The sequence below is a fragment of the Kalmanozyma brasiliensis genome (assembly GCF_000497045.1).
Source record: "Kalmanozyma brasiliensis GHG001 unplaced genomic scaffold PSEUBRA_SCAF2, whole genome shotgun sequence".
Lineage (NCBI taxonomy): Eukaryota > Fungi > Basidiomycota > Ustilaginomycetes > Ustilaginales > Kalmanozyma > Kalmanozyma brasiliensis.
In genome coordinates this window covers 577097-604763 of record NW_015961959.1, presented here as the reverse complement: position 1 = coordinate 604763, position 27667 = coordinate 577097, and the positions used below count along the sequence as shown (strand labels likewise).

The following is a 27667-nucleotide window of genomic DNA, read 5'->3' as shown; positions in this document are numbered from 1 at the left end:
TGGTCTGTGAAGGGCGAGAGTATCAATGCTTTGTGCAGAGCCGATGCGAAAGCGAGAGCAGTGGCACGAAGATCGAGGGCCATGAGCAAAAGGAGCAAGAGACTCGAGACACGAAAAGGAAGAACCGAATCTGCCCAGTCGCGTGGGAGTCTCGCCGTAGTGGAACTCGGCGATGAATAGGACACAGGACGACCGTGAGTAGTCGGTCCCGAACTGATTCGTCAGCGAGCGTGAGAGCGGGCCAGGGAGAAAAAGGCTACTGGAAACAACGAAGCGTAGACAGGTGAGAGGCGTGAGGACGCCGTCTGGCCTATTCGTCTTCGTGGGAGGGAAACGGCCAAGGAGGAAAGAATGCCGAGCTCGATTTGAAACGCGGCGCAGGTGGGCTGAAAGAGCGAACCCAGCGAGAATAGGGGTAGCAAGTCAGTCTCCCGGCCCTAATTGAGAGTGGCGGCGATCCTCCGAAGCGAGTGACGGGATCCATAGCGGGGAGCATTGCGTCAGGCAAATGCTGCAGTAGCGATGAGAGCATCGTGACGACGTGAGCGATGGGTCCAGGGACCCGTCGGCGTCGTGATGTTGCTTCATGAATGATGGCTTGAGGAGCGCAAAGGTGCGCTACGAAGCTATCGCTTGGAGAGTTCGACGATCCGGAATGGGGTGAATCGACGCTCTGGAAGCGGCGGCCCGCTCGAATTATAAAGAGAGTCAACAGTGGCATCGACGACCGGCGTGACGGTGAGCGCCAGGCGGGTGCGAAGACAGCGAACTGTTCCAAGGTGCAAGATTGAGTGGCTATCGGGAGAGGCGCAGGGTGAAGATGAAGCGGTAAGGACCATGTCGGAGAAAGGAAACTGTGCCAACGCATGGTGACACTTACTGTTGCGATAAGATTCATTCAAAATAGGTAGGTACGCCGACGCTAGGGTCTAACCCATGTCGCCAGCGCGGCCCCGCTTAACGGAGCCGCCCCTTTTACTTCTTGATTCGCCACAGTGGACGTTCTCGTAGTGGCGCTGCATGTCGTGCTTTCGAGCAAACTGCTTCTGACAGTCGGCATCGAAGCAGACGAACGGTCGAGCACGGGTCTCGGGGTCTTCGTGCGTATATCGGTGCGTCTTGAGGTTGTAGGCGCGATCGAAGAGTTTGCCGCATGCGTCGCACTGCCAGCGCTTGGTGTTGGTGACGGGGTCGACGAAGGGGGCTGGGCTGGCAGAGGCGGAGTCGATGAAAGCCTTGACGGGCGAAGCGCGACGATCCCGAGTGCTGCGTGCGGGACGCATAGGACCGACTTGCGAAGCCTTCTGCAGATCATCGTGGCTGAACGGCACTTTGACGGCCTGGGACAGATCGTGTCCAAAGGCGTAGGCCTCGGCGAGCGTGCTGGGCTTGACATCCTTGACGTCGTCGTCGTCGCTGAAGTAAGGCTTGCGGTCCTCAGCAGTCCACAGATCGAGCTCGTCCTTAGGCTCGAACTTGGCAGACTCGACCTCGGTCTTGAAGGCAGCGTCGAGGGTGGAAGGTGAACGGTAAACGTCGTCCTCGACCTTGACCTGACTTTGAGTTGGCATGACCGTAGACTGGCTGGCATCAAAGTCGGTCTCGGTCTCCTGCGAGTCGTGCTGATCGGCCTCGAGCTTGACGCTCTGTAGTTGGGACGCAGAAACGCTGACGGGATCCTCGACGTCTGACTCGACAGGATCTTCGAAGGACTGGTCGTTGAAGAGCGGGAAAGCGAAAGTGTCGGCGGCGCCAAATTCGAAGTCCAGATCGTCAAAGGTCGAGGGCGATGCGTGGAAATCGCGCTCGGAGTCGGGCGAGCCCACCGAGTCACTGTAGCAGGTGTCGAAGGACTGACGGTGAGGAGGCGTCAGCGGTGATGGATAGGTGCTCATCCAAGCAGCCGACGTGGACATCGAGTCAGTCGTCGATGTCGACGTGGCGGCAGGGGCTGGGTCCACAGCAGCTGGGGCATCGACGGTGGTAGCGTTGAGCATGGTGGAGGGCTTGATGGTCTCAACTGAAGATGAGACGAGTGGCAGATTGGCCATGGATGCTGGCCACGAGGTGGGCACGTCGGCGACGGCAAAGACTGGTGCGGCTGAAGGTCTCAGCGACGAGAGCGAAGACCAGTCGCTTCCTAGGAGGAATTTCTGGAGCTCGCCGATGCGGTCGGATGGGTTGGAGGCGTCGAAGGGCTTGGTGGAGCTGTCGAGCTGATAAGGTGGCGAACCGTACGAGGTGACGCCAGGCGAAAGAGAAGTGAATGCAGACATGAAGGCGTTGCGATCTGGGGACGAGCGATCGAGTGGTGAAGACAGGGTGGAAGGTGGGGGTGGTGGTGGTGATGAAGGAGGGTGAAGGACAGAAGCGCTGATAGTAGGCGTGGTCACGATGAGGGTAATGAGCGACGATGCTCACGGTGATGATGGTGAGAGAGCAAGGTGCGATTTGGCTGTGAGCTAGCAATTGTAGACGAGCCAAACGGATGTGAATGCGAAGAGGGAGGGGAAGGAGAATCGAATCCGGTGGGTTCGGGTGGGGCCGTCCCATACATATATGGGTGGCAATTTTCTTGATAACCGGAAATTGGCTGGCTATACTGGCGCGCTGCCCGACTTTTCTCGACTCCACGCCAACCAACACTTCAGGGTTCTGAGTGGAGGCAAAAATAAAATCTTAAGGAAAAATAAGCCTGTAAGGGTCTAGCCACAGGGGAGCAGCCGAGCCGGAGAGACCCTTGCTATGCGTTATCACGCAAGGCTGCCACAACTCGCATCACCTGAATCCTAGTCACCACAGTCACCACAGTCACACAGTCATAGTCATCCCTCATCGGACTCTTCCATGTTCCGGTCTGATTGCCTGACCAGTCCGCGCCTCTTTCACCGTTTGACTTTTGGCTTAAGCTTATCATGAGATGAAACCCTCTTTCGACTTGCTGACATTGTCCTTCGCTAAGCGTGGGCTCGAGAGCCATATTGGTGTCCCTCCTCCGTCCTATGCAGACCACGTTTGGACGACGGAACCAGCATCGGAACACGTCATCATGGCACTGCCGCACGATGGCGGACTGTAAATGTATGGGGGAACATCACTGACAGCTCGGCCATAATCGAAATCAAGTCCACGGAGACAAGATTTCGAACCGAGAGAAAAAGCCGCAGAGTAGTGTGAACCCTTCTACAGGGTTCCCCATGGAACAAAAATCGGAAAAAAGTTGGCTAAAGGAGACCGGCTAATCCGATTAACGCGACACGCGCAAAGAAGCGGCGAACACTCCGGAAGGCGGAGGGCAAGCCAGAAAAATTAAAGCTTTCGCAACTTCATTTCGCCTCGACAAAGCGAGTGGTGACTCGACTTTCGATGCAATGGCCGTCGTTCCGGATCGCCATTCATCCCGCTTTTACCGTTCAAGTGCATCGCTATTTGGCTGTCAAGTACGGCGACAGAAGCAGCTCAGATCAGACTCGGACGGCTGCCCTCCGAGCCAAGTGATGTGTGATGGTTCTGTCGGTCGAGGATGGGCAAATCGGACTCAATTCCAAATTACCGCTCCCGCGCCATCGACTCTCGCCTAAGCACTCTACGCGAGGAGGCTGCGATTCCCGCGGAGGGACAGCCGCGATTGCATGTCAAACTTATCAGATATCTCGCCGCGCTGCGTGTCAAGCGATAGCTTATTACGTTGCGCTCCTCGCTTGCCTCCTGCAGAGCGAGCTGGTGACTCGACCAGCCACCATTGTTCCTCCTCGCAGTCGACGCCCTTTGCCTCCACGTACCTTCAAACACGGATGAGACCGTTCCGTGAAGGCTTGAAGTCGACTCCGACTCGCACAGCCCCCCGCTTGGTCCCCATATTGAAAGCATCGCGTGATGGCTCGTGCCGGTCCAGAACATTCTTGTCCTCCACGTCGATATGCACGCTCGAGGTCACGTTTCCGAAGTGGCTTGCCGCTTGCAGAACGGCGGCATCTTTGTTCTCCGCTGATGCATAGCTCAAGCACTACCTGCTGCCCACGCATGACAGCTTGGACCTCCACGTAGCTCTGCATGCTGGTGACGCGGCCTCATGAGTTTAGCTCTCGATCGTCAGGCACCACTGTGATCAGCACATTAGACTCCGATGCTTCTTCGTGGATGTCAAGCAACCGAGATGCGCCCTCTACGCCCTGAAGCGTTTGCTATCGGAACCCGATCTGCGGCTAAGAAGTGAAATCGCCGATCTGCACTCTTTCCAGATTTCACATCGCGGGTCTAACAATGCCCTTTTCTGTGTCGCTGACTCACGGCGGCTCGTGCGTTTCAGAAGATCTTGCTTGAAAGCTTGCTAAGTCAAGGTCGGAATCACACCTTGGCCCACCTCTCGTCGCCATCGACCACAGAGCTCCAAGTCAACCCGACCTGACTCAAACTCACCGTCACCCCAAGTACCACAAAGCTTCATAAGCGAGAGTGCATGACCTTGCACCTAATACGGATCGCTGGACGACTCTCTCGATCATCTCCATTCGCCTACAAGCACGCCTCGAAATCCCGTCACATCAACATCATGTCGTCGTCGTCTTCAGCACAGTACGCTCTTGAGCGATCCATTGCCATCTCAGCAGTCGAGCGCGCCTGCTCGCTCACAGACAAGGTCTTTCGCAACCTCGTCACCGCCGACACCGTCACCAAGAAGGACAAGTCGCCCGTGACCGTAGGCGATTACTCGGCGCAGGCGGTGGTCAACGCTATTCTCGGCTCGCATTTCCCGGAAGACCCCATTGTGGGCGAAGAGGACTCGAAAGATCTGCAGAAGCCCGAGTCGGAGGCTCTGCGCAAGCAGATCTTTGGTCTTGCCAACGAGGCGCTCAAGAACTCTGCTCAGGAATGCCCTGCTGTTGCCGAAGCCGAGTCCAAGCCCAGCACGCAAGCATTGGGCGACCGCGAGCTGACAGAGAAGGAGCTCCTCGCAGCTATTGACAGAGGCAGCGCAGAAGGAGGCGCCGAGGGCCGTTGCTGGGCACTCGACCCCATCGACGGCACCAAGGGCTTCCTGCGAGGTGGCCAGTACGCTGTCTGCCTCGCCTTCATGGTCGACGGTCTGGTCCAGGTGGGTGTGATGGGTTGCCCCAACTTGCCGCACGATGCTTCGTCCGCCAAACCCAAGGAAGGCGAGTTCGGTGCCGGCGAGAAGCGAAGTGATCTCGGCACGCTCTTCATTGCAGTGCGAGGACAGGGCGCCTTCCAGCGTCCCATCCAGGGTGGCAAGGAAGAGAAGATTACCATGCGTCAGATCAGCTCGCTCTCCGAGGCATCCTTCTGCGAGTCGGTCGAGGCAGGCCACTCTTCGCACGGCACCAACGCCAGGATTGCAGAGCTGCTCGGCATCACCGCTCCTTCCGTTCGCATGGACAGCCAGGCTAAGTACGCTAGCATCTCGAGAGGCGATGGTGACGTTTACCTGCGCTTGCCTGTTGGCGACGGCAGCTACCAAGAAAAGATCTGGGATCACGCTTCGGGATCGTTGCTTGTGGAAGAGGCTGGAGGCAAGGTGTCGGACATCCGCGGCAAGAGTCTCAACTTTGGCGTCGGACGAACGTTGCGTGAGAACCGTGGTGTGGTGGCATCGCGTAAGGAGGTGCACTCCAAGGTGATTGACGCCGTCCGCAAGGCACTCGAAGAGGAGGGACGCGGTCACCTTTGAGGCGAGAAGCCATCGGATCGGGGCGTACAGTGGGCCGCAGTAGATCTACAGTTCCTTGTCTGTCATCACGCTCACCTCAGATCAATCTTCGGTGCACCCGATACAGTATCCAGAGCGGTCGCCGGTTAGTGGCGTTGGCTTGCTGCACTTCTGATGGTGAAATGAAAATGCGACGCGTCAAAAGCGCCATGCAACCGTCACCGAGGTCGATTGCTTGGCACTTGGATACGACTTTGGGGCTCCTCCCTCAAATTCGTCAGGAACGAGGCGACGATCCTCACATTGCAATCTACCTCCAGATCTGAAAGCGGGCTCAACGGACGACCGCAGTCCGATCCAGGTCAATCCCCCGTGAAGGCTTTGAATGGAGCATCTCTGCGCGCTGGTGGCAGGTCATGGCTGCTGGATCCCTTTTTAAAAAATCTGACAGAGCTCAACTATCGCGGCTGCTGTGTTGCGCCTCGTTTGGAAAGATAGATGATATGACCCCACCGTCGATCGTCGATGTCAAGGTCTGCCGAGACGTTGCGCCTCTTTGGAAGCTGTCGGTGCCGGACTCGGAATCGAGGGGAGCTTCGGTGCCTGACTGACCCTGTCGAAATGTGCTCGCTCGGTCGAGGCGATTTCTCGTCGTCGCGCTGGCAAACCACGGAAAAACAGAGGCGCCTGTCCGGCTCGACTGTCCGAGCATGCACAATCGACTGCCGAACGGTCGGAGTTGATATGCGCGACGGTGCAGCAAGACGGCGCGTGTTCTAGCTCCAACAGACAGGCACGCGAACCACCCTCTTCTGGCGAATTGGCCGACGTCGTGTGGGTTGGCATCAGTAGGCCCCTTACAAGTCGGCACGGACGCAGATCCCACCCGCCACGCCGCCTCGGCACGGAGCTGCGTAACATTCCAAGGTTTGGAGGTGCATGCCGCTCCACGCACGTCCAGCGCCGGTTTCGTCCTTTGTGTCTTGACCTCGAACCTGTGCCGCTCTTGTGTGACGAACAACGAAAACGCCCACTCTCTCTCACCCCCCTCCCGTTCCAAAGCAGATCCTGTCTCTACTCACCCAGCATCCACCACTTCGAGCTGGAATCGACCTCATCAACGCCTCACCCTATGCCAGATCGGCTGCGAGCGCCATGCCGCCTCATTGATTGAAGCATCATCTCATCTCAACCACCCGCTTGCGCCTGCTTCTGCATCCCACCCGTCAGCATCGACAGTCTTGATTCTGTCGATCCATCGTCTTCATCTATACTCTAGCGTCAGCCTCGTCGTCCCCCCACGCATGGTCCTCTTCTTTCGTCACATGGTCACCAAGATTCATCTTTGCCCCGCCCAGGATCCAAGTGCTTGGTTCGCATCTCCAGCCTCGCTCGGCGCCTCCAACAAGCCATTCCACACCGCACACCTTCATCTCGATTATGATGTCGACCTGAGTCACTCCCGTACCACGTTTGTCAGCCTGCCTATCCACTGCCACCTTCTTTCGTCATCCACCAACGGATATCTCGAGCCAACATCTGCTGCATCTCTAGAGACTTGTTCTGTCCAGGAGCGCTTCCATTCGTGAGCTCGCGCTCCAGTCAGACAACTCGACACCCAACACCATGACCCACTACCATCCGAAGAGGTCTGTGGCCGCATCAGCCGGTATCAGCGGGGCAGACAACCTTGCAGGCTTCGGCGCTCGCAGGTTCATGCAAGACGTGTACCAGCCGAAGCCGTACCCTCACCGTGGCTCTCAAGACGGCGCGTACGGTCGCGACGTCAAGCCCTCGCTTGATCGTGCCTTCCCTCAAGGATACGATGCACGCAATCAATACGGACTTTCGTCTGCCGCAACACCTGGCTCTAGCCAGGGCTACTATCAAAGTCCGTCTCCACGGCAGGCAACTCTGCCTCTACCGACAGTGTCGAGCGATGAGTGGCAGAGGACAGGGTACAGATCTCCTCAACAGAGTTACCGTCAGCTCGAACGGAATGATCATCACAGCAGTCTGAACCAGCCTCAATCTAGGGTAGCAGCTGCTGCTCCTTCCTCTTCGGCGCTTAGAGAGGCAGGCAGCAGAGGGGTACTGCGCTCCGACAGTCTCGAGTCTTCGACCAGCGATTCCACGGCAAGTCTAGCCTATGCTCACAGCGGCGACTCCCAGTATTCTCGCAACGGGCACCTCAGGCCTGTAGATGCACAGGGATCCAGCCGCTCGACACCGATGGCACATACCAAAGTGGCAGAGCGGTGCACCATCTACGAGGACGACTACGAAGAGTTCATCTTTGATTCGACCTCGGCGACAGTGGGCGATACCTCTACAGACGCGTCATTCACCATCGCGCGCGCGACGGTTCTCGAGCCCGAGCTGCCCAAGGCGAAATGCGCCGACTGCGGTGAGAAGCTCGACTTCGAGGAGCTTGCCAGTCATTCTTGCCAGTCTACGACTTCGTCCAGACCCCCACTCCTGTCAATTCAATTGCCGAGCTCCCTGAGCAGCTCCACGCTCTCCTCAACCACTTCGTCTCCGCCTCTCGCTACGCCACGCTCGCCCTTCTTCTTTGATCGATATGACAGTCTCGTCGGTGGGTCTGCGCCCGTAAGTCCCGCTCTCTTTCAGACTGCAGTGCAGAGCGATTCCCGTCGGGTCAACGACGACGAGGAGGAAACGCCAAAGGCACGCACCGTCCGCAGATTTGGCGCTCCAGCGGCAAACCATTCTTCGCCATTCACGTCGTCTAGCCCGTCTGACGCAGTCGATGCGCGTTTACAGCCAGGCTCTGCCTCGCCGCTCCCACCTCCCTCGATTCAGCGCTCGTCGAGCGACTCGCAAGCCGACGCAGCAGCGGCACGGCGAAAGATGATCGAAGAGCAGAGGGCGGCCAAGAAGAAAGACTTCATGGCCTCACCATTGCCAAGAGCAGCGACGACGTCGGACCTGTCGAAGCAGAGCGCCCCGGTGGAAGATCTTTCGAGGTCCAAATCGGCCAAGAGTCCGCCGGGTCCCTTTTCGACGCTGCCGCGTGTCCGCGCGCTCGGTCCATCGGACGTCCAGCACGTCAAGATGGATTCCTTCTCGTCGGCCTCATCGAGCGGCACTGGGTTGTCCGGGCGAACGGGCTCGACTCGGAAGCTCGCCGGAGCGCTCACTGCCGACATCACGCCTAGCTCGAGTTACGAGCGTTTCGAAGAGGACGTCAAAACGACGTCGACGAAAAGCGCGACCGATTACGCATCGTCGAAGCCGACTCGCCAACGCGGTCGTGTCGACCTGAGCGGAATTGAAGAGATGATGAAGGATCTGACGGAAAGCCCGGAATGGCTGAACCGAACACTGACGGACCTTCCAAGCAAGGGGGACAGCAGCGCCCCGCGACCCAGGGCAGCGACGGACGCATCCAAGTCGGATCGGGAGCAGGTGCTCGAGCTGGAGCTGCAACGTTTGCGCGAGAAGGAGCGCTCGAGGCATCTGCAAGCTCTCAAGTTGAAGGACAAGAAGAAGAAGGAGAGGGCGGCGAAACGGTGCTGCGTCTGCGATTGCTCGCTTTCGTCGAGTCGAACGCCGTTTGTCGAGCGCGACGGCAAGCTGCTCTGCGCGCGAGACTGGAAGGAGCTCTACCTGCCCAAGTGCCGCAAGTGCAACCTCATCGTCGAAAAGGGGGCTGTCAAGTCGTCGGACGGTGCGCTTCGCGGCGTCTTCCACCGAAGCTGCTTTTCGTGCGCGGCTTGCGAGGCTCCCTTCACGGATGGCACCTTCTACGTCTTCAACAACCAGCCGTACTGTTCGCGTCACTACCATCGCTTGAACGGCAGCGTATGCCGCGAGTGCGATGGCGGCATCGAGGGCGACTGCCGCCAGACGGACACGGGCGACCGCTTCCATCCACACTGCTTCAGCTGTCAGTACAGCAGCTCCAAGAGCGGAGAATGCCTCGAACAGCTGGCGGACTACTACATGGTGGGTGGTCAGCGTCTCTGCGAGCGCCATGCAGACAAGATCGGACGACGACTTGCCCAAGCAGGCCAGGAACAGCTCGACCTGCGTGCTCAGAAACGCGTGACAATGCTGCACAGTCTCCGCTAAGTTAGCACCGTGACGATCCTCACCTACACAACTTCTCGGCATATTCGTACCCTCATCGATGCCATGCTTCATTTATATACCCTGTCCACCATTGCCGACAGATAGATTGTGGGACGAGTGTCCTGTTCAGAGCAGTGAGAGCTGAAAACAAGAGGCTGGAGGATGACACCTGAAGACGATCATCGAGGGTCAGCTTTCTGGCTCTGTGACAGGCTTCGATTTCTCGAAGGCGTAGCCGGAATTGGAAAATTGTTTTAGAATCGCGACCAAAGCTGAGCCGCCTGCAGACCGCGATATCATCAAAGCGGCACTGGACGCTGGAGTGATTAAGTTGGAGTGAGGCGGGCAAGTGTGCGTTGAGCGTGCGTGCGTGCGTTCGGCAGCCTGTCAGTCTCAGCTCATCCACACACCCACGCTTTTGCTCGTCTTCATTCTCCTCCATCATCATCGTCTTGCCCTTCCATTGCGGGTGAATAGGACTCAGCTGCTACTCATAGCTGCTTTCGGCCATCTCAACGTCTTCGTCGTCTGCTTCTCGACTGCTCTCTATGCCGCCATCGCCGTGATCAACCACTTTGATTCCCTTACGACGCAACGACGAGTCACCATCGCAGCCGCCGCATACGCCCAGCCCACACAGACGTCGCCCAGCTTTCCATCGTGGTCGGAAGCGCCAACGGGATCTCCACTTCCGCTGCACATTCTGTCTCTCCTGCTCACTGCGACAAGGACGCCTCGAACCGCAAGGCACTCGAGCTCTGCGCATCTTTCAGTCGAGCTTCCTTCTTCCGAGGCTGCATATCTTTCGTCACCGCCGCTTTGCCTTCACAATCTAGGCCTCATTCCCTCGGCAGAGTGCTTCTGATTCTGTCAGCCGTCTGAGCTACTTCGCATATCTTCTGCATCGCAACACCTCCCCTTTGCCGTCGCGACTGGCGGTCATTTGGAATAGCTCGCGTTGGCCATCCTCACAGTCGTTGCCTCTCTTCCAGCCTCGCGCTGACATCACCGGCAACCAATCTCACAGACGCCTTATCGTCAACCCCAATCTGCGCTCACGAATGCCGTCGTTACATACACAGCTCTAGAGGCGACCGAAAGCACGTGAGCTAGCCCGAGCTGCTGGAAACAGGACATCCAACATCCCAGGGGCGCAGTCCGCCCCGTGTTCTCCGTGGACAGGCGACCCATGGGCCCCTAACTTTGGCTCCTCCATCTCAATTGCATAGACACCAGCATGTCGTTCCATCCCGACTCGCTCGTCACGAGTCCCAGCGCCGCGGACCATGACTCCAAATGGCAATTGCATTCTAGCACCGATTCCTATCTCAACTGGAATGCAAATGCCAAGTCGCCGGAGGAACAGCACCCTCTTCGCAGCTCAACAACCGCCGCGGCACCGGACATGGCCAAGCTACGCTCCACCAGTTCCAACGCTACTGCTCCAGCCGCAAACGGCGACACGCCCTCCGAGACTGCCTCGGCAGACGCAGCTTCGATCCTCTCTCATCACGGCCACACCACGAGCCCAGAACGCTCCATGTCGCCATCCTACTTCACAAAACACTACTTCAAACCGCCAAATCGCTCATCTGCCACCAGTCCAACCATCACCTTCACGGGTGCGCCCATCGAATCGGCCCTACTTGCCAGCTCACGGTCGCCGCCGATGCCGCTCGATTCGAACCGTGATATCCAGACCACGCGTCAGTCCTCTGGTGGTACACTTGCGACCAGCCCACCTGCTTCCTCCACTGCGCCCATCTCACCCACTTTGTCCAGCAAGCCACCGAGCAGCGGAGGCTTTTTTGCCTCTTTGCGTCCTTCTTCTCCAGGCAATCTGTCGATCTCCACCAATTTCAGGTCTCAGGACGCAGAGAGCTCCGCGAGCAAAGCAAGGAGGCCTAGCAGCGTCTTGGAACATGTTGGCAACGTCTGGGAGCGTATCGGACGTAAGGTCCACCACACGCGCACGGCCACCTCGGAGCAGCACCCCACCTCAGCTTCGCACGCCCGTTGCTCTGCCAGTCAAACCTCGCCTCACCTCGGACTGGATCCTGACTTGGTCGAGACGCTCGAAACCACCCGAAGGTCGCCGTCCGAATCGTTCACATCTCAGCCGTCCCCCGCACTGTCGACAACCACCGAGTCCGAATGCCGTACCCCGGCGACGCCGAGTGGAGAGACACCAGCGAACTTGACCACGTCGCAGCCTGCGCCGTCGGCCCCTGCATATTCCTCCGTTTCCGCGCAACTGCCGTCTCCCAGCGCGGCTCAGCAAGAAGAGAGGGAGGAGCTCCCGTATCTTGCTGCAGAGTCGCCACGCTCGCAAGGTCTGGGCTCGACCTCTGGCGATTCGCCCAGAGTAGCCAGTGGGTCAAGAAGTTCCGCCGCGCAACGAAGGGTCTCGAGCGCGTTCGAACGTGTTTTGATTCAAGTCACCGACGACAACGAGCGATTCTCGGTTGTGGACATCTCGGGCGTCGACTCGGCGGACGCGATCAAGGAAAGGATGTTTGCCAAGCTCCACCTTTACGACGCAGATCACGCCAGCTTCCAATTGTTCCGCACCGAGATCGGTCAATCGGAAGCGTCCGGTCCTGTGGTCAGTGACGATGTCCTGCTCGTCCTGTGCTTACAGATGGGCGATGATCGTGGCACGCTCAAGTTCTTGGTGCAGCAAACAGCGCCGCCGTCCAATTCGACGGTGCGAGCCATGCCACCTCCAACTTCGGTTGCTGTGTCGCCAAGGGCGCTCAACGACGTTCGCAGGACGTCCGGCAATGGCTCGGCCACGAGCCAGCACTTCCGAACGGAGAGTCAGTCCTCGAAGAGCTCAATGAGCGATGCTTTGGTTCATCCCGAGATGTTCGGCGCGGACGGGAGCCACGAGGGATCCAATCGCAATTCAGCAAGCAGCCTGACGCGATCTAAAGCTACGGCCAGACGAGCTCTGCCGAGTGCTCCGCCGATGGATGATTTGCGCTCGCCAACGCAATCTGGCTCGAATGCTGGATCCCAAGGTGCACTGCAAGATCGTAGGTCCATTGCGTCCTCGGGCGACAGCTCGGCAAATGAGTCGTCCGGAAAGCAGGGTGGCTCAGCGAGCGAGGGAGCCCCTTCTGTAGTGGTCACCCAGCGCTCCAGCTCGATCTCTGCGAACGTCCCTACGGCTCCAGGCTCTGCTGCCAGCGGAGGCCGCCGTCAGAGTCACCATGACGCTGAGACATCCCGTCCCGACTCGGAATTCTACGGCGAGCGATCCTCTAACGCATCTGCAGCGAACAGCTCTGGCCACAGGCAAGAGCGGTCCGACGACGGCGCTCGCGGGCTTGCGAGACAGCAGGGGACGCCAGCCTTGACCTTGCACAACGCAAAGAGCATGGACGATCTGCATCGAGCCGTGCAGCCCACTGCCCACGTGCCTTCGATGACGACGCAGGCTGAAGTACGCAAGCAGGCCGGCATGGATCGGGACGGCCGATATCCAGCACCAGCCATCTTGAGACCTTCTACCGCAGCTCCTGCTGGCCCAGGCGCTCGAGAGGGTGCTTCTTCGCACAGACAATACAGCTCGGAAATGCTGCCCAGCGGACGAGCGACCGTAGAGCCCGTCCCGGGGCCTGATCCTCGTCTGTTGCAGCGGAATCGCAGTGCGCAGGCGGCCATTCCCAGCGGTCACCACATGGAGGACCATGGTCCAATGAGGATGTCGAGTACCCCTCAGATGCGATCGCCGCCTCTGCCGAATGCTTATGCTGGCCAAGGACAAGGGGAAACTCGCTTCCACGGTCAGCCTCCGCCCTCTGCTCCATTGATGCAAGCGCGTCCTCCCAACATGATGGGCCGCCCTCAGTTCAGCGCACCTCCCTCTTACGCCGGACAGCCGGCTTATGCAACCCAGCCATACGGGCAAGCCGTGTCTCGGCCCATGGGTCCAGGGTATGGCAACGAATTTGGAACGCGAGCTGCTGGTCCGGGCCCGAACTTCAACACGTATCACGGCCATGATCCTCGAATGAGTGCCAGCGCAATGCAGGCTTCGCTCACGCCGCGTCCGTACTCTTACCATGATCAGCCACCGCCCATGCATCAACATCCTGCCTACAGACCCTACGGTCCACCCAACCCAGCGGTGGCTTCTCCGTATCGGACGCGCGAAGACCCTTTCGCCACGCGCTACTTCCCCGCGTCAAGCTCACGACAGGTTTCCGAGTTCCAGATGCAGGCCGGCCGCTTGGAGCCTGGTATGACGGTGCAGCAGACTTTGCGAACACAGGAAGTGATTCGTAGTCATACTCCGATGGGATCGCCAGGCCATCCCTACCCAACCGGCCATGCCCACCCGCCGGGTCCTTCTTATGGCCCTCGCGATCCGCGCCAGCCTGCTCAGCAGAGTCAGTACACGGGCATGCCGAACTACGCCAATGCACCGGGAGCTCCTCAAATGCAGAAGCGTCCGAGCTACAACGGATCTGCGGTACCGAACCCGCATCACCAGCCCTCGCCGCGACCGCACCATCACCCTTATCCTCACAACCAAGCTCCGACACAGCCATTGCGCAGCGCACACGACAGCTACGCTGCTTCCCCTCCAGGCCTTGCCAGTCCACAAGCGAGGCCACAGTCCGCAAGCTCGTCGGCAGGACGCGGACCGACATTTCAGCAGCAGTACCAGCAGCAGCAGCCCCATTCGGCAGGCGCCATGTCGGGTCCCGAAAGTCATCGGCGAGATCCACCTGTGCGAACGAACACATCCGAGCGCTCATCTGGCTCGTCCTTCTCCAGTCAAGGTAGCTCTCAGCACCGGCGCCCATCCATTGAGGGCCGCAATAGTCGCACCTCGATCGAGGACTCGTTCAGTGCCCCAACCTCGGCGAGAAGTTCCCAGAGTGGACCCATCTCGGCCAAACCTGCCAATGGCGAGCCCCGGTCCTCCTTTGGCAATGCAGAGCGAGAGCTGGCCGACGACGAACTTGAGCACGTTCGCCCTCTGCCTCGTCTCCCGGACTCGTCAGCCACGACGCCGACCGATCCGTCCCGTCCAGTTTCCTCGAACGCCTACAGCGCGCTCGGCGAGCACGTGCGTAAGTCGGAGGACGAGGACACGTTGCGTGCTGGCGAATGGGCCCAGCTTTGGCGTTCCATCGATCCGAATGCCGAGGGCACGGTGTCTGGCACTGCCATCAGCGGTAGCAGTGGCGGCGATGGCGATACGGTCAGAGCGGATTCGGGCACGCCAGGACCGACACGACCGCAAACCACGGAAGGCTCCTCGTCGTCCAGATTTGGGCCACCGCGCGCCTCGAGCCCGAGTTTGGCGCCGGAGGAGAATGGCACGGTCGCATCCTTTGGCAACTTTGATGACGACGAGAGCGAGTCTGGGACATGGGCGCAGCCACTGGACTCGGACGTCAACGCACCGCGTCTGCCCTTGCGGCTGGGCGGAGATGACGAGCAGTCCTCGGAGAGTCACGGCACCCTGCTGCCGGGCGAGGGCACCCTGCTTCAGACATCGTCTGGTTTGTCAACGAGGCCCGAGTTGAAGCTGACGATCGATCCTGCCACGGGTCCGACGATTGTCAGTTCGGATCTGCCGCCCACGAGCAGCTCTCCTCGGACCAGCTCTTCGCATCTCTCCTCGGCGATCAACAGCGGCGGCATCACGCGCAGCAACTCGTTCGCACGCAGAGACGACGACTGGGCGTTCCGTCCCCCGCCGGAGCAGCTGTACGAGAACCTGGATGACTTCTTCCCGAAGCACGACCTCGACAAGCCTCTGCTGGACACGGCGGCTGTCCCCGAGAGCCCCATGGTCAACAGTCCGCGGTCGGACGGCCCCGCCGAGATTGCCTCCAGCCCGCCGAGCGTGTCGTCCCTTGGACCGCAGCAGGCGTTCGGCCAACGCAGCCGTCACAAGAAGTCGATCCGACTCGTCGCACAGGACCGCAAGAAGATCATGGACAGGAGACCCGCAGCACCGGGATCCGGAACGGGCGACGGCCTCCTTCGTCGACGAAGCACCAAGCTATGGGGCACCAAAGTGGTCGAGATGACGCCCGGACAAGAGCTGACTGCGCCTGCATCGGCAACGCAAGCCGAGTCGCCGTCCTCGGACACGGCGTCGCCCAAACCCGTGTTCAAATGGGTCAAGGGTGACCTGATCGGCAAGGGCACTTACGGCCGCGTCTACCTGGCGCTCAACGCAACCACGGGTGAGATGATTGCGGTCAAGCAAGTCGAATTGCCCCGAACCGCCAGCGACCGCGAAGACTCGCGCCAAAAATCCGTCGTCGCCGCGCTCAAGTCCGAGATCGAAACACTCAAAGACCTGGACCACCCGCACATCGTCTCGTACCTCGGCTTCGAAGAGACGACGACATTCCTGAGTATTTTTCTGGAGTACGTTCCCGGTGGGTCGGTCGGCAGCTGCCTGCGCAAGCACGGCAAGTTCGAAGAGCCCACGATCAAGTCGTTCCTGCATCAGATCCTGTCCGGCTTGGCGTATCTGCACAGCAAGGGCATCCTGCATCGCGATCTGAAAGCGGACAACATCCTGGTCGATTTCGAGGGCATCTGCAAGATCTCCGATTTTGGCACGGTACGTCGGTCGGACGACATCTACGGCAATGTCGAAAACATGTCTTTGCAAGGATCAATCTTCTGGATGGCGCCCGAAGTGGTTTCGCTCAGCAAAAAGGGGTACAGTGCCAAGATCGACATTTGGTCTCTCGGCTGCGTCGTGTTGGAGATGTTTGCCGGTCGTCGACCGTGGAGCGACGACGAGGCGGTGCAAGCGATGTTCAAGATCGGTGCGGAACGCAAGGCGCCTCCGATCCCATCGGATGTCAAGCTGAGCAAGCAAGCGGCGCATTTCCTGAAGAACTGCTTCGAGGTCGATCCTGCCAAACGACCTACGGCGCAACGACTGCTGGATCACGTGTTCAGCGTCCCCGATGACGGATGGCATTTTCAGCAGAGCGCGCTGTGGAGGAGTCTCCAGCGATGACCGACCCGGAACGGCAGACCAAGCAGACTCAGGGAGGGAGGGGGAGGCAAGAGAGCAAGCGGAAGAAGCAAGCGGAAAGTGCAAGTGGAAAGAGGAAACCGGAGCGGAAAGTGCGCCAATATGATACCTGATCCCGACCTGCATTCCCCTCGATGGGGCGCGCAGTCGATCACTTTTCTTCTGATCTTTCGTTTGTGCAGCGACCTGCTGAGACGGATGGTCAATGTGTGATCGCGAGCTGAACAACGGCTGGACCATCTGTCTGAGCTGATGGCCGCGTGACGTGCAGCCCGCCTCAACACGGCCCGCCTCAACCGCGCAGGAACCGCTTAGCTTCTCACAATCTCACCGTCACAGTGCAGCACGCGACAGATGAAGAACAGATCGAAAACCAGATTTTTTGTATTTGACACAAGGCGAGCGCGAGCTCATATTGTTTTGACGAAGTGACGATGAGATGATGGTGACTATGATTGAAGGTGACGATGATGATGATGATGTTGGACGAAGGAGGAGGGAGCTTATGGGGCCAGCTTTCCGTTGATTAGTGTTGGGTGGATGGGAGTAAGTGCGTTGATAGGGATGCAGATGCTGGTATGGGGTTCGGAGTGAACGAGCGCTTGTTTGACTTGTTCCTGAAGGGGGAGCTTCCTCTGCTTGATTCTTGACAAGGTTTCACTCGTGGTGAATGCCGTTGCCGTTGCCGACGCCCATGAGCATGCCGTTCGACATGGCAGGCATGGTACCAGCAGCAGCGCCACCGCGCTGAGGCATGCCTTTGTTCCTCTTGGCCGAACGGTCATCCGAGGTGTCGGGGCTGTGCGATTCGTCGCCCTCAAACTTGTAGCCATTCGAGCCACCGCTGCCACTTCGCTGCATGTCGCGTTCCGAGGGCGAGGCCGTAGCAGAACCGTTGAGGTCCTCGGCATCGTTCCAGGAGCGCTTCAAGCCAGACACCTTGCGAGCTCCGTTGACCAGACCGCCGTTGGCAGCCGCCATGTTGGTAGCGCTGTAGTCTGCGTGACCGGCGTGGTTGACACCGTTGAGCGTGATGGGAGCCGATTGACGTCGATCGCCGGCGGGTGGACGAGCAAGCTGTTGCGCGGCCGTCATGGGGTACTGCTGCTGCGATGAGTACGTGGGCGACGAAGTACCGTGGCCCGAAAGGCTCATGTGCATGGTTGTGCCGTTGTGCATGGAAGAGGGCGAAGGCTGCGTGGTGGTCGGGGCAGAAGTGTGCCCCTGGTCGTGGGAGCCGGCCCAGCTGGTGCTGCTGCTCAACCCACTACCAAACCCCGAAGTGTCAGCGTTGGAAGGGGTGGTGTTGGCACGCATGAGGGGAGGTGCTTGCGAAGTGCCGTTGGCACCGGGGCTTGGCATGCCAGGAGCGCGTTGGCGCTGAGCCTGTCGCTCTTGAGCGGCAGCAATGACAGCCGCAGTCCTGGGGTAGTTGTCCGGGTGGTAGAGGAACGACTGGATGTTAGGCTCAAACAGCGGGTAGAGCGCGTCGGCGATGCCGTTCTGCTCTGCCAGCTGCTTGGCACGCGCGAACGAGATCCAGACACCCTTAAGGTGCATAGCGCCAACCTTGACCACGATGCGCTCCTTTTCGTTTTTGAGGATACCGTCACGCTTGCCACGCGACATGCCGCAGACATTGAGCAGCTTGGTGCCGTTGATCATGTTGTTGTCGTGTCTGCGGGCCACGCAGACGCCACGAGCGTCGACCTGGAAGCAGAGCGTGCCTTCGTCTTCCCAGAGCGTGGTGGTGACGCGGTGTCGGCCAGCAAGGGGCAGCTGGGTCGAGTATTGGGGCGCAGATGCGTACGAGGGCGAGGAGAGGTGCGTCGAGCCATTGAGGTGGCTGTGAGAGCCGTCGCCGTTCATAAAGTAGGCGGACGAGTGGCTGTGAGTGTGAGTAGGAGTGTGCGATCCGAGGTGGTGGCTGCCGTAGCCGTAGCCAGCGTGCTGTCCGTGGTGCATCATCATGCCGTTGACGCCAGCATGGTAGGTGGTACCGGTGGCAGAAGGCGTGGTGGGAGCAGTGGCGACGTGGTGAGTCGCGCCGTTGGCATAGCCGTAGCCGCTAGCGTACTGTGAGTAGGCATTGTGGCCGTAAGGGCTGGGGCTGCCACCGTAAACGGGAGCCGAGGGGTAGCCGTAAGGAGACCAGCTAGAGCTGTGTCCACCATTGACCCCCGGGCTGGCCAGCGTTCCATGTGAATGGGCGTGGTGACCCGAGTGGTGGTGGTGAGCAGCGTGGTGGGCGTGACCTTCGCCGTACAGGGAGCCGGAGGCGGAGCCGGGAGCGCTGCCAGAAGCGGACGCAGGCACCGAGCCGGATCGAACGGCCGAGTCAGCGACGGCAGCTGCGGTGACGCCAGCGTCTCTGCCGGTCACGCCGGCAGGAGCGGGCGAGTTGGCGTAGCTGCCATTGCTGTGTCCGTGGTGGAGGGGAGAAGCGGTTGACATGATGTAGAAAGGATGCAGGAGGAAGGAGGAACGGATGCCTTTTTGCGACGCGGGGAGACGGGGATTCCTAACGGTGCGTGAGATAGGCGAGAACTAATGAGTATCCTGCCTGAGGAGATGAGCTATGCAAGCTAGTGCGACCAAAGAAAGGAGACGAATGGCTAAATGCACAATCGGCTACGCAAGGAGTCTGGGGCCTGTCCTGACAACAGGGTGATCCTGAGAGGCTGTTCCTGACAAGGCCAACGAAACTGACTTTATCCGGGGATGAGAAGCAAAGCAGACCGAATGCTCGAGCTGCGATGCAGAGGATGGGGTGATCCAAGCCGAGATGGTGTGTCGGAAAGTGTCACAAGAAGTCGCAGACACTGGGTCAGCGCTCGATCGTCCAAACAGGGTGGAGACCTTCGAGTCGAAGGAACACGTCAAGAAGTGTTGAAAGGGAAGAGAAGAAGATGCGATGGCCTTCCGAGTCGCGTCGTCGACGGCAGATTCGATCGAGTCTTGAAGAGAAGCGGTACCGCGAGGATCGAGAGCCAGATGCTGACCACGACGAAATGTACGTGTCGAGATGCGCCTTCGACGATGAAGGGACAAAGACGATTGAAGATAGAACGACCGAGAGGGGATGCGGACGATGGGATCGTTGCAGAATGGAAGAAGTGAAAGGAAGAGGGGGAGCGAAGTGGGTGCGACCGGAGAAACAGACACGCAGGTTGCAGATGGCCCTTTTGCTTGTCGGTGGCAGCAGCAGCAGCGAAGAGGAAGGCCAGCCCAAGGGGAGGGAAGAAGCACGAGGAGCGTCAAAAAACGCAGAAAGAAGCAGCAAAGCAGCAGCGCAGGGCAGCCGCAGGCGCAGGCGCAGGTGCAAAGCAGCAGCAACCAGCTGCAGGTGCAGCGACAAGAAGAAGAAAAAGCCAGAGCCACAAGGAACTGTCACTCGGTCCGTCAGTCAAATCAGATGGTCACTTCATCAGTCAGAGTTCAAAATTGAAAGAAGGACAAGAAGAAGAAAAAAAAAAGGCGAATCCTTCAGCGCAGAGAGGATAAAGTTTGACACGGTCAAGAAGAGGCCAAAAACCCAAGAGGGGCTGCTGTCACGGCTGATCTGCCTTGCGTGTGCTCTGCACTGCATTGATTTGCCACGAAGCCAAGAGGGGCTTGAGGAAGAAGAATTTTTGAGGGTGGCTCGGCCAGGAGCAAAAAGGCTCGCTCGCTTTCGGCTCGACTACGCCGCTCCCGCTGCCGCTGCTTGTCTGCCGCAAAGTGTTGGACTGAAGCACAGAGCAAATAAGGCCCTGCAGCGGTCAACTTGTCTGTCACTCTGCCTCGTAAATCTGTGCGTTGGCCTAGCTCGCTTTCTCTCTTCCGTTGTAGCGCAAAGCCGCAGACGGTGTGCCAACGATGGCATTGCCACACGGACCTGGGCACGCGTACGCACCCACGCACGCCACGCATGCACGCACTAGCTAGCTCGAGCTCTCATGGCGAAGGATCTACGTCCAAAAGTCTGTGCAGAGTGCAAAAGGGCGAGCCACGATGGTCTGCTCTGCCTGAATATAACTCACCATGCCTGTCTCAGTCGCTACAGAGCCTCAACCTTGGCCCCCTCCCTTTGCCCCTTCGGCCGCTTCCGAGAGCTCTCTCTCGTCCGATCTGAAGGCCAACAGTCAGCATACGGTCTTGTCCCGGACATTTCGCTCCTCGACAGACCCACGCAGCTGGCCGTGTGGCTAGCGCGGTGAGCGTGAAACGAGAGAGCACACTGAAAAACGAGGGTGAATGTGTCAGATAGTCATCTCCAGCCGAAGTTGTAGTCTGAGTTGCGTACCGAACCGGTCGTCTCTCCTCCGCCTCTAAAAACGCCCAAAAGTTACAAATTTGAACCCTGAACTCTTCGCTTTGAATACAAGTTTCTCTAAAGTCACACGCCTGCCTTTCTTGTGGCTAAAGTTGAACACCAGCACGAGTTGCAGTCACACGCACTTTCAGCCCGACCATTCAAGCCTTTCGATCCTTTCAGATCTGCCAGCAACCTGTCTGTGAACGCCCCTTTCCGTCATCGACTACGCCCTCGCAGCTGTATCGTGGCGTCGACAATGGGCTGCCTCTTGTGCTCCTCAAGCAGGAGAAGGACCGAGCCAGCCTGACAAGCAAAGAACCAGGCAACGACCTTGTGATCGAAGTCTATGGCTAGCACTCTATTCGTCGGTGCCAAGTTGGCCGTGGCCGGTCACTTCTTGTCCCAAGGCGACAGCGGTGTGCTGGCTGGCCGAAAGTTGCAATTTGGCTACGCCTTGGCGCCGAGCCGCTCTTCCCGCTGCCTATCGCTTTCGTTTTTACCTTTCCCAAAAAGGCTTTTACGGCGGATCCTTTGTACGAGAGGAAGAAAGAAGAAATTTTTTGGTTTCAACTCTGTTTGTCTGAGTCTGATTCGCTGCTCCAGCCGACCCCTCGTCCAGTCAACTAAAAAGTAAGCCGGACTAGCCGAGACCGAGCTGGTTGCCCCAGCCTTGGATTTTGCGTCCATGCCTTCTAAGGCATCCCATGATGCTACACACCGCGAGTTCTACGATGAACAGCTTTAGAGGCAGAGCATCCTTGTCACGGCCATGGAAAACGAACGACCAACAGGAGCGGCAGTCGGGGTCGCGGTCAGGGCCATGATCGGACTTTATCGCGAGCGACGAACGGACTAACTGATCGAATTGATTCGGCTCTACTGCTCCGCAGTCCCGCTCCTGAGACGAGCGAAGAAGAAGTGGTTTTGGTCTCGCAAATCTCCGCCGACTCGAACAACAAGAGCCGAAGAGCGCTAGGGCTCCTCTCATGCGATCTGCCACGGCTGTCCCCATGCCTTATCTCGCTGCTGCTATTGCTGCTCGTTCGGGTCGAGGATAACGCGGCCCGGAATCCAAAACGAATTGGTTCGCGACCAGAACTGTGCCGCAGCCCCTGCGACTTTTCCTGACGCTTAAGAAGACGCACTCATGCAATTGGGTGCTTTTTGGACTCGACCCTGCATGCTCCGACGTTGACCGGTAACTGTCTGGTCAGCACGCAACCGATCAGATTTCCTGCGGATTTGGCCCTTGTCGCTCGCTCGCCCTTCTCGGCCCGCTTCTCCTTCCTGCTGCTCCTTTTACTTCGCTTGTCAAAGTCAGCCAGGACCGAGCTGACTCGCCTAGCTCTGTTGCAGATACACTCCGCAAAGTCCACGCGGGCCAACCACAATTGCCAGACAAAGAACTCACTGCTTGTCGCCGAGACGCGGTAGAGAGGCTTCAACGAGAAGCAAAAGCGTGGACTAGCGCCTAAAAGATTCGGCTGCGATTGCCTTCACTGGTCAGGTCGGCGGAAAATAGGTGCGAGCTTTGCGGAGTGCAGCCAGCAGCCAGCTCTGTACTAGCACAATGAAGCTCCCACTCGCCTCAGAGAGACACAGGGAGGTCTTTCCACGGCACGCGGCCGAGATGAACCTTTCTCGACCCACAAAAGGCAGGATGCCAATGCAAAGAGCACGGTGTCGAACATCTGCTTCTCCTGCAAGAGAAATGAAGTTGCAAAGCTTGCAACGTGAGAGCTGGTTGATCGGAAACACGGTCTGACCCGCCCGACAAGGCACCTGGGACCGCGTGCGTTATCGCGTGCCCATCCAAACGCGGACGGACATTCCCACCCTAGCACTCGGCTGTCCATGACTCACAAGTCAGTGATCTCGGAAGCTCCTGAATCCCTTGATTCTTTTGCGGATCCAACTGAACCCAGCGTGAAATCTCCAAAACAGCAGCCGAAGAGCGAGATTGGTGTCGCTATTCTCTCGCTCGAGCCGAATCAGGCTCAGTCATACACTAGGGCGGAACGATTCCCTCCGTCGGCACACCATAATGACAAAAGGCCATGACACCTGGAGCGACTTGGTGGCCGAGCTTCGGATGCGGCCGTGGCCCACCTGATCGACCACACGCCTCTTCCCGAAGCTGATCTTTCCTGCATCAATAAGAGCACAGCCCGGCTGCCCCTTTGACCGAGGTCCCCCATACGTGCTGCGACCACACCAACGAGCTGGTCATTGTGACCCCTGCATGTGCTGTCACCGCACTTGGCTCGGCATGGACGGGTCATCGCTGCCGGCACGGGCAGGGCGGGCAGCCATCTCGCCGCCAACCCTTTTGTTCCACCACGAATCACGCATTTGCATTTCACGCAGTCACAAATTTCGGCTAAATCCGCGGTCTTGATGCAATGCGACGCGGGTCACACCCGAACCTGCAGGCGTGGCAGCAGCTGGTCAGTGCGGCCTCGCTTTTGCGTTCTTTTCCGTGCGTGATCGACAAGGCAGGGTCACACCTTTTTTGTTGACAGCTTTAATCGAATGTACCGAAAAAATGAGCCTCGAAATTATGCACAAAAAACCCTGCAGAAAACAACAGACGTTTCTCGCACCTGCAGTGTCCTGCTGTTTGACAGGTCAGCGCCTGCGAAGTGCAGTTCGAGCGTTATAGGGTGATCGCAGCCCTGCTTGTGACATGTGATCGATGCACATGCTGTGCCGCAGCAGATGCGCGCTTCGCCGTGCCGCTGTACGCTGTACGGTGGCAGGCAGGCAACCGTGCATGCAGGAGCAACAGCGCTTGTTGCCCACACAGATCTTCATCTCGCTGCTTTCTTTCCATGCAGGCCCGCTCCATGCTCGATCACGCTCTGTTCTGTCATTGCTTCTATGCAAGCCTCGAGCAGCCCACATGAAACGACCATCTGCAAGCCCTTCATGTGTCCCTGCTTCCACGTGTGCGGCACACACCGTCTCACGTCAAACGAATGCAGCGTACAACATGAGATTGCTGAAAGCATACTGATACAGCCTGTCATCTACTTCCTCTTCCTCGGCGAGCCGCCGTTGGCAACAGCCACAGCGACCGTTTCGCCCAGCCTCGCCCCGCTCCCCTGCTCCGCCTCCACGTCCTTGTCCAGCGCCCACTGTCGGACGGCATTCCACACCTGCGCCCGTCTCCTCTTGACCGCAGCGAGTCTCGAGCGCACCTCCTCGAGACGTTCCACGTACTCGCGCGAGTCGGCGGCGAGGTCGTGCAGGCACTCGAGCGCTGCTAGCACAATAGAGCGTTGCTCGGGGGCCGGCAGCAGGGTCGTCTCGATCACCGCCTCGTGGGCCGCTTCCTCGGACACACCGGCTTGCGTGCGGGCGGCCTGGGTCGCTGGTGAAGGGGGCACAAAGATGGGCTGTCCAACATCGTCAAGCCTTGGAATGGCGAGGCCCTGTTTGGTGACGAACAGCCGATCGAGGTGCGACAGCGCCGGGTTGTCGATGGGCGAGCCGAACAGCGTACCTGCCCCCTCGTCCTCTTCGACATCCATCCCATTCGCAGCACCGTCCTCGTCGGCCTCATCACCTTTGGGTTCAGGATCCTCGTTCCACCCACCTCGCTCCATCGCAGCCCAACACCTCCCCACCGCCCTCCCCACCACCCCTTCGCTCTCGATCAGATCCAACGCAGTCTTGCCCAACGCCGCAATGTGCGGGTTCCTAAACGTATGCCTCAACGTATGACTCGTCAACACCTGTCTCGGCGTGATCGCCGGTTTGAGCAAAGTCGGAGCCAGTGACGTCGACGTCAGATGCTCCTCCCGCTCCACCTTGCCCCCATCCAGCCCTAAAACCGCATCGATCCGCGCGGCCTCCGAGATGTCCGATGCCAACAGTCGACCCTTCCCGTCCCTCAACCCTTCTCCTCCATCCCGCATCAACCCGGATTTCAACACCGGGAACTGGGAGAGCATCGCCTTATCCTCCGCAGGCATAGCAGACAGCAGCGCACGCACGTTGTCCTTCTGCATCGCCTCGACGCGATGCCGCACGCGATCGCCGATTTCTTTCTCCATGCGCATCTCGGTGAACCCGCCGAGCTTGCCGCGGCGGATCCAGCGGGCGCCCTTTTCGCGGGAGAGCTTGTTACCCCGGTTGCCACTGCGATGGCCGTGTCGACGCTTGCGCTCAGAAGCGATGCGGGAGGACTCTTCGTCGGAGGACGAGGCGGAGTCGTCGTCTTCGTGGTGGGAAGGGGTGTGGGCGGGGATGAGGGGACGGGAGATTTGGCTGGTGAAGGGACGGTCGGAGGGCGAACCGCGAACGTCCGAGTCCGGGATGGGAAAGTCGTCGATGTTGATCATGGTCGACGGGTGAGCGTCGCGTGGCGCGGTCGACGGCGCGAACCTCTCAGCAGCAGGAACAGCCCCGTGTCGAGAGCGACGCGACGAAGTCCCATCCCCATCATCCCCCCTCTTCCGCTTGCCGCCATAACCCAAATCATCAAAGTTCCTCTCGCCATACGTCGGCGGCGGATAAAACTCCTGCGCCGTCCTCGGCAGCGGCGGATCCAAATCTTTATCCTCCTCATCCGTCAAATCCACCCCAAACGCCCCACCTCCCCCATAACACGAGTCCGAGTCCGTATCCGTATAGTACTGCGGATGATCGTTGCCAGGTAGACTCAGCCAGATCAGCCGCGCCTCCTCGTTCTCCCGCGCGATCATCATCTCTCGATCGCGCTCGGATTCGCGGATGCGCTCACGCTCGCGTTCGCGCTCGCGCTCGAGCCGCTCCAGTTCCCGACGACGGTCCTTTTCGCGCGCCCGTTGTTCTCGGTCCTGAGATCGCTCGGATGGAGGATGGGAACGGTCTTTGGTGCGCTCCCGCTCGACCCGGCCGGGGATGGAGCTGGGCGCGGCTGAGTTGCGGTTCGTGGAGCGCGACTCGGCGGGGCGAGATGCCGATCGCTCGGGCCGCTCGACGGTGGAGCGAGATGGGACCTCTTCGGATCGCGGTCTGTCCAAAGTGGAAGGTGCGTCGCCTTCGAGTGGCGCAGAGGGCGCTGCTTGCTCTTGTTGTGGTTCGGGATGGGCATCGAGTGTGGTCGTGGTTGCTTCTTCCTTCTGTGCCTGCTCCTCGACGCTTTGTGGCTGGGCATCGACCGGTCCTGCGAGGGGTACTTCTACGTCCTTTACAGTGTCCAGCTGTGGCTGCTCCTGCGCCTCTGACTGAGGCTCGCTCTTGACGATCGCCGACTCATCCACGGAAGCTGCAGGTTCGTCGCGTTCCTCGGCCGGGAGAGCGGCAGTGGGCGCAGCAGGGGTCTCGGGCCCATCCGAGGGCAGAGCAGGCGTATGAACGGTGCTGTCCACCTGCATGGCGTCTTGCCCGACGTCCGCGGTGAACTCTACCGCTTCGTTGGTGGGCGGTGCTTGGATGACGATTTTTTCGTCGACATCCATGTCTGCCGGCTCGTCCGCTGTCGGAGCTACCTCAGCGGTAACAGCATCGGCTTGCGGCTCGGTCGAAGCGAGATCTTTGGCAGCAGCGGGTGCATCTTCCATGGCCTGATCTTGTGTGTTTGACGGCGCAGCAACCGGTGCGTCAGAAAGGGGTGCTTGTGCCTCGGTGAGCTTGGGTGTGACTGGGTCGGCGTTCTCTGGCGGAGCTGTGGTCGTTTCGACGGGCTCTTGGGGTTGTGTCGGGAGTTCTGCTGGTCTGGGTGCGGGAGTGATGACCGCGTCAGGGACGGGGTCGGTGACTGCTGCGTCAGTGGTCGGCTCAGCGGCGGGTGCGGAGGCGTCCGCGGCAGAAAGCTGGGCCACTTCGGCCGCTGCCTCTGTTTGCTCTGTGGGTTGCGATGCCTGCGTGGTTGGCTGTGTCACGTCCTCGACGGAGGCTGCTGGTGCGGACTGCGCCTCATCTTCCTGCTGGATACTCTCAACGGCCGCCGCTGGCGCAGCGAGCACCTGTGCGCTGGGAGCCTGCTCCGGTGGCTGCTCCACGGTCTGAGGAGTGATAGCGGATGTGGGCGGTGCGGGTGTGGAGACGGAAGTATCAGCATCATCGGGTCGACTCTCCGAGATCTCGCCTTCTTCCTCGTCGAGAATCTCGCCCTCCTCCGCTTCGTCGTCGGTGGGCACTTTGGCTGGAGGTAGCGATGGCTTGGTATCGAGCGAGGCCGATGCCGGCTCTGTTGAGCCAAGCTGCGACATGGCGAAGAGATGTGCGAGGTGTGCTCAGATGAATGTCCGCGTGGTGGTACGGCAAGCTTGCGAACGAGGCGGATGGGTAGGTGCGGGTGCGGGTGCGGATGCGCCAGGGTCCGTGAGCAAGCGCAGCAGGCTCAGACTTCCGGACTTTATCGGATGGAGCGCGGGAAGAGTTGATGAGCGTGTCAGTGTGACTGCGAGAGACGTGGTCAAGATGTGAAGGAGGACGATGATGGGTATGGTGTGTGAGAAAGGTTTGGTTGGCCTCTTCCATTCCATGTGCGGCACGGACGGATTGACCAGGTCCAAGTCTCTCTGTTCTCCGCTTTCGAAGCGCTCGGCCGCCCTCTGCGCCTCTCTGTCCGCTTTCGCATCGACGCGTG

At 59.2% G+C, this 27667-nt stretch overlaps 6 protein-coding genes across 6 annotated transcripts; 3 read left to right on the top strand and 3 right to left on the bottom strand.

The window, feature by feature from the left end:
* Positions 1-929: 929 nt before the first annotated feature.
* PSEUBRA_002718 (Zinc finger, C2H2) lies at positions 930-2276 on the bottom strand (the record flags this gene model as incomplete). The annotated part of the gene is made up of 1 exon (XM_016437122.1): positions 930-2276. The coding sequence occupies one exon, from the start codon at positions 2274-2276 to the stop codon at positions 930-932; it is 1347 nt and encodes a 448-aa protein (XP_016292618.1).
* A 2276-nt stretch (positions 2277-4552) lies between these two features.
* Positions 4553-5689, top strand: PSEUBRA_002717 (Inositol monophosphatase; the record flags this gene model as incomplete). The annotated part of the gene is made up of 1 exon (XM_016437138.1): positions 4553-5689. One exon carries the CDS (start codon positions 4553-4555, stop codon positions 5687-5689), a length of 1137 nt encoding a protein of 378 aa, XP_016292617.1.
* Positions 5690-7294: 1605 nt separating this feature from the next.
* On the top strand, positions 7295-9763 carry PSEUBRA_002716 (Zinc finger, LIM-type; the record flags this gene model as incomplete). Its single annotated transcript, XM_016437152.2, has 1 exon — positions 7295-9763. The coding sequence occupies one exon, from the start codon at positions 7295-7297 to the stop codon at positions 9761-9763; it is 2469 nt and encodes an 822-aa protein (XP_016292615.2).
* A 1237-nt stretch (positions 9764-11000) lies between these two features.
* Positions 11001-16772, top strand: PSEUBRA_002715 (Protein kinase domain protein; the record flags this gene model as incomplete). Its single annotated transcript, XM_016437151.2, has 1 exon — positions 11001-16772. One exon carries the CDS (start codon positions 11001-11003, stop codon positions 16770-16772), a length of 5772 nt encoding a protein of 1923 aa, XP_016292614.2.
* A 675-nt stretch (positions 16773-17447) lies between these two features.
* On the bottom strand, positions 17448-19244 carry PSEUBRA_002714 (Transcription regulator HTH, APSES-type DNA-binding domain protein; the record flags this gene model as incomplete). Its single annotated transcript, XM_016437092.1, has 1 exon — positions 17448-19244. One exon carries the CDS (start codon positions 19242-19244, stop codon positions 17448-17450), a length of 1797 nt encoding a protein of 598 aa, XP_016292613.1.
* A 4872-nt stretch (positions 19245-24116) lies between these two features.
* On the bottom strand, positions 24117-27287 carry PSEUBRA_002713 (uncharacterized protein; the record flags this gene model as incomplete). Its single annotated transcript, XM_016437091.1, has 1 exon — positions 24117-27287. The coding sequence occupies one exon, from the start codon at positions 27285-27287 to the stop codon at positions 24117-24119; it is 3171 nt and encodes a 1056-aa protein (XP_016292612.1).
* Between the last annotated feature and the right edge of the window lie 380 nt (positions 27288-27667).